Source organism: Chaetura pelagica, unplaced genomic scaffold (genome assembly GCF_000747805.2).
Source record: "Chaetura pelagica isolate M959 unplaced genomic scaffold, ChaPel_1.0 scaffold2373, whole genome shotgun sequence".
Classification (NCBI taxonomy): Eukaryota; Metazoa; Chordata; class Aves; order Apodiformes; family Apodidae; genus Chaetura; species Chaetura pelagica.
In genome coordinates, this window is record NW_009952680.1 from 9342 (window position 1) to 17594 (window position 8253).

At 59.5% G+C, this 8253-nt stretch overlaps 2 protein-coding genes across 3 annotated transcripts in view; one reads left to right on the forward strand and one right to left on the reverse strand.

Annotated features, from left to right (window-relative positions):
* LOC104385325 (bactericidal permeability-increasing protein-like) overlaps positions 1–779 on the forward strand; it is a gene marked incomplete at its 5' end in the record, with an annotated part of 5694 nt that extends 4915 nt beyond the window's left edge. The window contains 1 exon segment of the mRNA XM_009993763.1: positions 774–779. Within this exon segment, the coding sequence (XP_009992065.1) occupies positions 774–779 (6 nt within the window).
* A 393-nt stretch (positions 780–1172) lies between these two features.
* The window catches only part of BCL2L1 (BCL2-like 1), a 39172-nt gene continuing 32091 nt past the window's right edge, over positions 1173–8253 (reverse strand). The window contains exon 2 of one of the 2 annotated variants that reach the window (XM_009993761.1): positions 1173–1314. In XM_009993761.1, the coding sequence (XP_009992063.1) occupies positions 1177–1314 (138 nt within the window). In that variant the 3' untranslated portion in view covers positions 1173–1176. The remainder of the gene's footprint in view (positions 1315–8253) is intronic. The other variant, XM_009993762.1, reaches the window with a different exon arrangement.

Genomic DNA, 8253 nt, shown 5'->3' on the forward strand with positions numbered 1-8253 from the left:
ATTAAGAGTATTCACAAAAAAAAAAAAAAGGAATTAAAACCTACTCGGATATGTACAGCAGAGCGCGGGGGGTGCGTGTAGGCACAGCCAGACCCGCGGGGGGTGGGGGGCTTGGGGGATCAGCTGGAGTGGGCTCTGAAGGACGAGGGGTTATTTTGGAAGCTAATTTCAGCTCAAAGCCCGGAGGTCCCGCACTCCGGCGGCACAGGAAGGGGAAGCCAGACACCTCTGCCACTGCACGCACCCGTCACAGCCACGCCACGGGGACAGGGATCTGCCTGCACTGTGGGGACGGGCAGGACAGGAGGGGCCAGTGGCTCCCGTTGTCCCTAAAGGGGTGTCCTGGTGGTGGGGACAGTGCCAGCCCTCACTTTGGCCTTCCCAGAGCTCTGTCTCCAGGGCTTGGCCATGAAGGGGCTGCTCTGCCTTTCCCTGGGACTGGCAGGAGCACCCATCGCTCCCCCCTGCTCCTTCCACCCCCCGGCTCCCCGCAGAGCCCCTTGTAGCAGGGTGGGGGGGCTGGGGAAAACTCACCCCCCCTCGTTTGTCTCCTGCCTTTCCTGCCTGGAGGGGTGCACATGGGGTGGGAGGGGCCCTGCAATCTACATTCAGAGGGAGGAGGAGGAAGAGGAGGAGGAAGATCCCTTCAACTTGGGCCTGACAAATCATCATACCCCCTTGAGAGCAGCCTCAGTTCCCAGTGGCTGCTGTTCAGGACAAAGGAGCTCGAGGGGGTGACACGAGGGCATCCTGACCCCTGTCTTCCTCCACAGGGATGAGCTCTGCCCAGAAGGAAGCAGGGACGGGACAGGGATGCCACAGGGACGCCCCATCCCCTTGGGCAGCCTGCCTTGTCCCCAGGGACGGGGACACGGAGCCTGGACCCTTGCTCTGGCTGGGGAATCTTATATTAGTGACACATCTACACACACGCACGCACTCACACATGCAAAAATAAGTCTGTTTATTCATTTCAAAGTGACCTAAGGACCCTGCGGGGCTGGGACACCTTCTAGGCAGCGCTGCCCCCGGCCGCCTGCACCCCCCAGGCACCGGGAGACATTGGTTGAAGTGCTGCATCGGCCTCAGCGCCTCGGAAACACACGGGCAGGGGCAGTCGGGGGGGGTATGTGGCAAGGGGGTGGCGCGGCCGTCCCGGCGGGGGGGCTGGCGGGGTCACTTGCGGCTCAGCAGGGATCCCAGCAGGAGCACTCCCGCCACCGTCGCCCCGGTCAGGAGCCACTTGTTGAAGGTCTCCTGGCCCTTCCTCACCTCGGCAGCAGCATCGTTCCCATACAGGTCCACAAACCGCTCCTGTGGGAAAAGAGCAGGGCGGTGAGGAGAGGGGTGGGAGGGGAGCACCTGGTTCTGCCCCCTTTCCGAGGCTCATTCCTCCCCTATGGAATGGTCAGGTGGGGATGGCGCAGCGGGAAGGGGCAGGAAGGCTGGCAGGGCAGCGGTGCTGGGAGCGGGCGGGTGACAGGTGCCCTGTGCTTCCTCGCTCTGAATCACGCACGGAGAGCGACGGGAGAAGCACAGGACCAGTCATGAGAGAAGGGGATGCCAGGAAGGATCTGCAGGGAGAACACCACGCGGGCAGGGCAGGAGATGCGTCACGTGCTCTTGGGCTCTCTAAAATTAGCATCCAAGTGTGATAGAAATCATTGCAGCAGGAACACGCTGGGCTCTACTCTGTGGCCAAGGCCTGGGGAGCAGCAGCAGGGCTGGTGCCCACGGCTGCAGCAGGAGCCCACACTGCACCCCCCTCACTCCTTCTACATCTGACATGGAGGCTCCCAGCTCCCCACTGACACATCCCAGCAAGACCAGCACTCCCAAGTCCCAGCCACTGCAGCTGACTCTGATAGGGATTTTGTGAATCCCTGTGGCAGATACTCCAGGTCGTGTAACTCCTGCTTTCCCCCAGGCTCAGGGAGAGCAGGCAGAGCACCAAGCCTGGCCAGGAATGCAGTCACTCCTGCCTGGCTCGTCCCAGCCAGCCACCTCCAGCCCTTCCTCAGCAGCAGCAGTGTGAGCCAGGAGGATTGCAGCAGAGCAGCAAACAGCCACGGCCCCCACGGGGGGTGTGTGATGGGGCTGGGGACAGACGGCTATGGCCTGGAAGGGGGACATGGAGGACAGGGAGGGTGAAGACCACAGGAGCTGAAGTGATCCTGAAAACAGGCTCTCAGAGCACCTCTGCTCACCGTGCAGCATCCCCCCATGGCACAATGCCATCCCTCCTGCTCCCATGGGACCTCAGAGCACCAAGAGGACAGCAGCTGGGACCCCTGGGCCACACACAGTGCAGGGACCGTGGGTGCCATGGCCAGGATATGTGAACTTCACACCCCAGCAGCTCCCAGGTTTATCAGGACTGAGCAGGAGCCCAGGGGCTGGAGGGAGCTGGAGCTCTGGGATGGAGCCGAGGATCAACACTGCTGCATCTTGAGCCCATCTTCCCAGCAAGGTCCCCCTGTTCCCTGATAAGTGAAAGCAGTTCCAGTAACCCGGCTGCTCTGGGAAAGCAGAGATAAGCGCAGCTGACGCTGTGCTTGTGTCACAGAGGCAGGGGGAGCATCCCTGCCTGCCTGGGCCTGGCAGCTCTGCCTCCACGATGCCTCCCACGCCTGCCCACAGCCTGGGAGGAGCTGCGATCACTGGCACAGGACCTGCAGGGGCTCTAGGGCCTGGGCTATGCCCCTCTCCCTGGCACCATCCTCCTCAGTGAGGGATCAGGTACTTTAACAACCATCCAGGTGAGCTGTGCACCTCAGCCCCACCAAAGCTCTTCTCTGCCTTCCACCAAACACCATCTCCAGCTAACTCATCCTGGGGCACGTCATTGCTGCAAACTTACTCAGAGTCACATTCAGGGATGTGACAACCATCCCTGTGACTCCCACCACCCACACAGAGCAGCAGAAGGCAGCTCACTTCCCACCAGGCCTGCCAGCTGGCACAGGCTCTGTGGAGGTGCTGTACCACATCCCAGCCCTGCATGTGCCATCCTCTGACACTCAGGTGCCATCCAGGGACACCAGTGGGGGCTGCTGCCCACTGCCAGCCCCCCTGCCCGGCCACTCGCCCAGGGTGACAGCCACAGGAACAGCCAGCGATGGGCTGCCGGACAGCCTGGGCCCACTGGCCAGGAATGCAGTCACTCCTGCCTGGCTCGTCCCAGCCAGCCACCTCCAGCCCTTCCTCAGCAGCAGCAGTGTGAGCCAGGAGGATTGCAGCAGAGCAGCAAACAGCCACGGCCCCCACGGGGGGTGTGTGATGGGGCTGGGGACAGACGGCTATGGCCTGGAAGGGGGACATGGAGGACAGGGAGGGTGAAGACCACAGGAGCTGAAGTGATCCTGAAAACAGGCTCTCAGAGCACCTCTGCTCACCGTGCAGCATCCCCCCATGGCACAATGCCATCCCTCCTGCTCCCATGGGACCTCAGAGCACCAAGAGGACAGCAGCTGGGACCCCTGGGCCACACACAGTGCAGGGACCGTGGGTGCCATGGCCAGGATATGTGAACTTCACACCCCAGCAGCTCCCAGGTTTATCAGGACTGAGCAGGAGCCCAGGGGCTGGAGGGAGCTGGAGCTCTGGGATGGAGCCGAGGATCAACACTGCTGCATCTTGAGCCCATCTTCCCAGCAAGGTCCCCCTGTTCCCTGATAAGTGAAAGCAGTTCCAGTAACCCGGCTGCTCTGGGAAAGCAGAGATAAGCGCAGCTGACGCTGTGCTTGTGTCACAGAGGCAGGGGGAGCATCCCTGCCTGCCTGGGTCTGGCAGCTCTGCCTCCACGATGCCTCCCACGCCTGCCCACAGCCTGGGAGGAGCTGCGATCACTGGCACAGGACCTGCAGGGGCTCTAGGGCCTGGGCTATGCCCCTCTCCCTGGCACCATCCTCCTCAGTGAGGGATCAGGTACTTTAACAACCATCCAGGTGAGCTGTGCACCTCAGCCCCACCAAAGCTCTTCTCTGCCTTCCACCAAACACCATCTCCAGCTAACTCATCCTGGGGCACGTCATTGCTGCAAACTTACTCAGAGTCACATTCAGGGATGTGACAACCATCCCTGTGACTCCCACCACCCACACAGAGCAGCAGAAGGCAGCTCACTTCCCACCAGGCCTGCCAGCTGGCACAGGCTCTGTGGAGGTGCTGTACCACATCCCAGCCCTGCATGTGCCATCCTCTGACACTCAGGTGCCATCCAGGGACACCAGTGGGGGCTGCTGCCCACTGCCAGCCCCCCTGCCCGGCCACTCGCCCAGGGTGACAGCCACAGGAACAGCCAGCGATGTGCTGCAGGACAGCCTGGGCCCAAGGAGGGGATATTTTGAATTAGGGCACAGGAAATCCCTCTGGTGACAGGTGGCGCAGAGCACAGTAAGTGGCAGCAGAGCAGGCTGGTGGGGATGGAGGGCATGGGGGAAGTGGGGCAGAAGGCACAGGCTTGTCCAAACGCACCTGTGGAATGCCTCCACCCCCTATAACATCCCTCTGCTCCAGGGCCCCGGCCCCAGGAAAGTCCTGCCCTTGGACACAGAACCCAGGAATGCTCAGGAGGGAGGAGGCTGCACAGGCCCACCCTCCATGCTGCCCCTCCACGGCATGAACCGCCGAGCTTGGGGAAAGGCAGTTCCAAGAAGCATGTTTGAAGCCCGTACTTCTAAGAAAAGGAAGTGTTTGCTGAACAAGAGATAAATGGCACACGGTGAACCGAGAGCTATCGGCTGCTACAGACGGAGAAGAGCAGGACAAGAGCCCCTCTCCTTCCCCTGGGAATGGGGCTGCAGCTGCGGGGACACGGCCCCTTCCGCAGGGAAACTGTCCCTGGGAGCAGTGATGGCTCAGCCCCTGCACAACTGCAATCCCAGATGTGCTCCCTGGGAATGACAATCCCAGAACAGGGGGAGTGGGAAAACAGGCAGGAGCGTCCTCCCTCCCGGGCTGAAGGTTAGGGAAAGGCAGCCTGCTCCGTTCCCACAGCACCCAGGCCTGGGCTGCTCTGCACCTGAAGCCCAGCACTACCAGTACCGATCCTGACCTCTCTGGTCTGGTGTTTGGGATCTCAGGCTTGCCCAGACACGTCCAGATATTTCTGGCCTCCTCCAGTCACCTTTATCTGAGAGGAAATATTTGGAATTCCTGAGTCGATCACAAGGACTATGGTAGCAACAGCACGTCAGTGTCTCAACCGCCCTCTCCACATACCCGTGGGCCTCTTCCACCCCGGAGAGAACAGGACAGGCTGTTCCAGCACCCAACACCCGTCACATCCCCTTCCCTAGTCACATCCCCTTCCCTAGCCCGGGTGACAAGGGGAGGATGCTCTGGGGCGGGCAATGAGGAAGCAGAAAGAGGCTGTGTCTGTGCACAGGGTAGCCCCCTGCTTGCCCCTCCCCTGGAGCAGGAGAAGGACACAAGGTTTTCTTTCTGGAGCCTAACCAGCACTTGCAGGAGACAGAAGACCTGGAGATCCAGCTCACCACCCCACAGAGCTGGGGCAGGGAGGTTCTGCAGTGCCCCAAACCACAACCCAGCACTGGGGGTACACAGCAACCATTTAAACGCTGCCCACTGGACACCATGGTAGAGAGAAAAGAGGATCAGGTCTGAGCCAAAGTGCTCTGTCCCGGGTGGGAGAGCACATTCATCAGACACTGGTTAATTTGAGGTCTGGTTGAGGAAATAGGAAGGGGAAGAGCCAAAGTTTGAGCCTCTTGCTAGTTCCCACTGCAAGATTTCAGCTGGTTTCATTCACCAGTGCTGCCCCAGCAGCTCCCTGGGCTGAGCTTGAAGGAGAATGGTTGCTGGATCCCATTCAGGGTGAGTGGAGCAGAGCGGGTTCCTCTTTCCAGATAAGCCCCAGCACTGGGGAAAGAGGATTCAGAGACACCAAAGCACAAGGGCAGTGAATCCCCCACCTAGTCTCCTGTGAGGCAGGGGCAGAGCAAGAAGGGAAGGGCAGCATTTGGGTGCTAAAAGCTTTTCTTGCATGGGGAGGGGAAGGACACAGAGATCAGCGGGACACCCGAACCAAGCTCTGAAAACCAGTAGAAAAGAGCCAGTCTCTACCAGGACTGTTCATGATGACCCAGTGGCACTTGGTGTGACTTCACCACAGAGACTCTGACTCCAGCAGGAAACCCTGACATTCAGCCAGACACCCACAGCAGCCAGCTCTGCCTTTCCCACCCAAGAATCTTAATGTGTTTTACCAAAATTGAGCTGGTCCTCCAAAAGCTGCTGTGGGATAAGTCAGCGTTGTTCTCAGACAGCCCAACAGAGGGTACGTGCTGTGCCTGGAGCTGCACACAAGCCAGCAGCATGAGCCACAGCATCTGACTCCCAATCCAGGCATCCTCCTCAAGAGGCAATGTTTCACTTGAAAACAAGGTTGTTTCTGTTACACCTTTGCTGTAACTACAGCTGTGTCACTGCTGAGGGGTCTAACACCAATCACCGGCCAGGAGCAGAGTCATCTGGATGACCAGACATTTGCTAATGAGATGCTGGGAACAGTTTTGTGCCGAGCACTGAGACAAGCATGGACAAAAAAGAAGGCAGCAGCTCAGCACAGACCACAACAAAGCCCTGCCTCAACAGCAACCTGCTCCCAGAGCCCCTTTGGGCTGCCAGCTCACCACAGGGGACCGGCATATGTGAACCTGGAGGTGAAGCACAGGGGGGAAAAGGCAGCTGAGATCTTGCAGAAAAAAAAAAGAAAACATGAGTATTCCCAATGGCTGCCACTAGGATGCTGTAAACACAGCTCGGCTGGTCCCTACGTGCTGTGAAAGGGGAAGAGACATCCTGCAGGGCCTGCAAAGGAGGGCAGCAGGGACAGGAACAAGGACAGTTACACCACACTGCCCACCAGATGCAGACTGAAGCTCAACACAAGCCCAGAGAATGCCACGGAAACCCACCATCCAAGGCAGAGGTCTCAGAGCTTCTCCAGGACACCAGCATCACACCTGGGCAAGCCCCCATCTGGGGTGGGGAAGGGGCTCTGGGGACAACGGGGAGGGGAAGGGGCTCTGGGGACAGCGTGGTGGCAGGTGCATCTGGAGACCCAGCTCTAGCTGTTATGCAAATACTGACCTCCACTTCCAGGGAAGCAGCTGCTGATCTCCATAACAATGGCAGGGAATGCCACCCGCCTGCTGCCTCTCCTGCCCTGGGAGCAGGCATTGGGATGCTGGGGGTGCTGGGGTGCTGCTCCTATCCAAGCTCCAGGGCTCTGCCTTCACAGAAGCCTGAGGGATGCAGCCATAAACTCAAAAGGGTTAATTAACTAAGCACGTGGCCTGGCTCTCCTCTCCTCCGGGTCTACCCACACACCGAGGCTGCCCCTGGGGCCTCAGCCCAAGGCCCAGCAAACCTGGGGGGGCTTCAGCCTAGTGAGGGCCAAATCCAGCTCTTTTCTAACCAGAAACAATCCCTCACTAGCACATTCCAGCCCTAATCCTCCCTGCCACAGCCTCCTGTCAAACTGGTTTCATCACCAGCTCCAGGGAACCTGCAATAACCCCACACCATTCAGCACAATTTCAGCATTTTCCAAATAGATGAAAGGGGCCCGGGTGACAGCTGGAACCCCCGTCCCTGCCCAGGCTGCTGCACACGCTGGAGAGCGGGGAACTGTGCTCACCGCTCCAGAAACCTGCTGAAACACTCGTGTATGAAAGCAGGAGAGGCTGGGAATGACAAACCCACTTGGGTCCATCTTTCAGCAGGGTTTCTCCCCAAACCCAATGGGCTGAGGGCGCTGGGCAGGCGCCCAGGCTGCGGTACAAAGGCAGAGCCAAGAACACATTGGCTGAGCCGGATCCACTCAAGAGATTAGCACCTGCTGGGAATGGGATTGTTTTCCAAAGGGCATTAAGTGGAATAGTCCGAGGAAAGACGGTCTCTCTGATGCTTCTCCCCACAGGACAGATGGTGTCTGAGCCCCGGCAGGCAGAGCAGCCTGCCTGCCTTTGTGCAAGGGGCACACTCGGGGGCCGGGGGAGGCTCCGGCTTTAATTTCCCGGTTATCCGCCGCCCACCGTGCCCAGGAGGCCACAGACGAGGGCCTTGGCAGGGTCTCCCAGAGCCCCTTTGGGCTGCCAGCTCACCACAGGGGACCGGCATATGTGAACCTGGAGGTGAAGCACAGGGGGGAAAAGGCAGCTGAGATCTTGCCGAAAAAAAAAAGAAAAAATGAGGATTCCCAATGGCTGCCACTAAGAAGGGTGT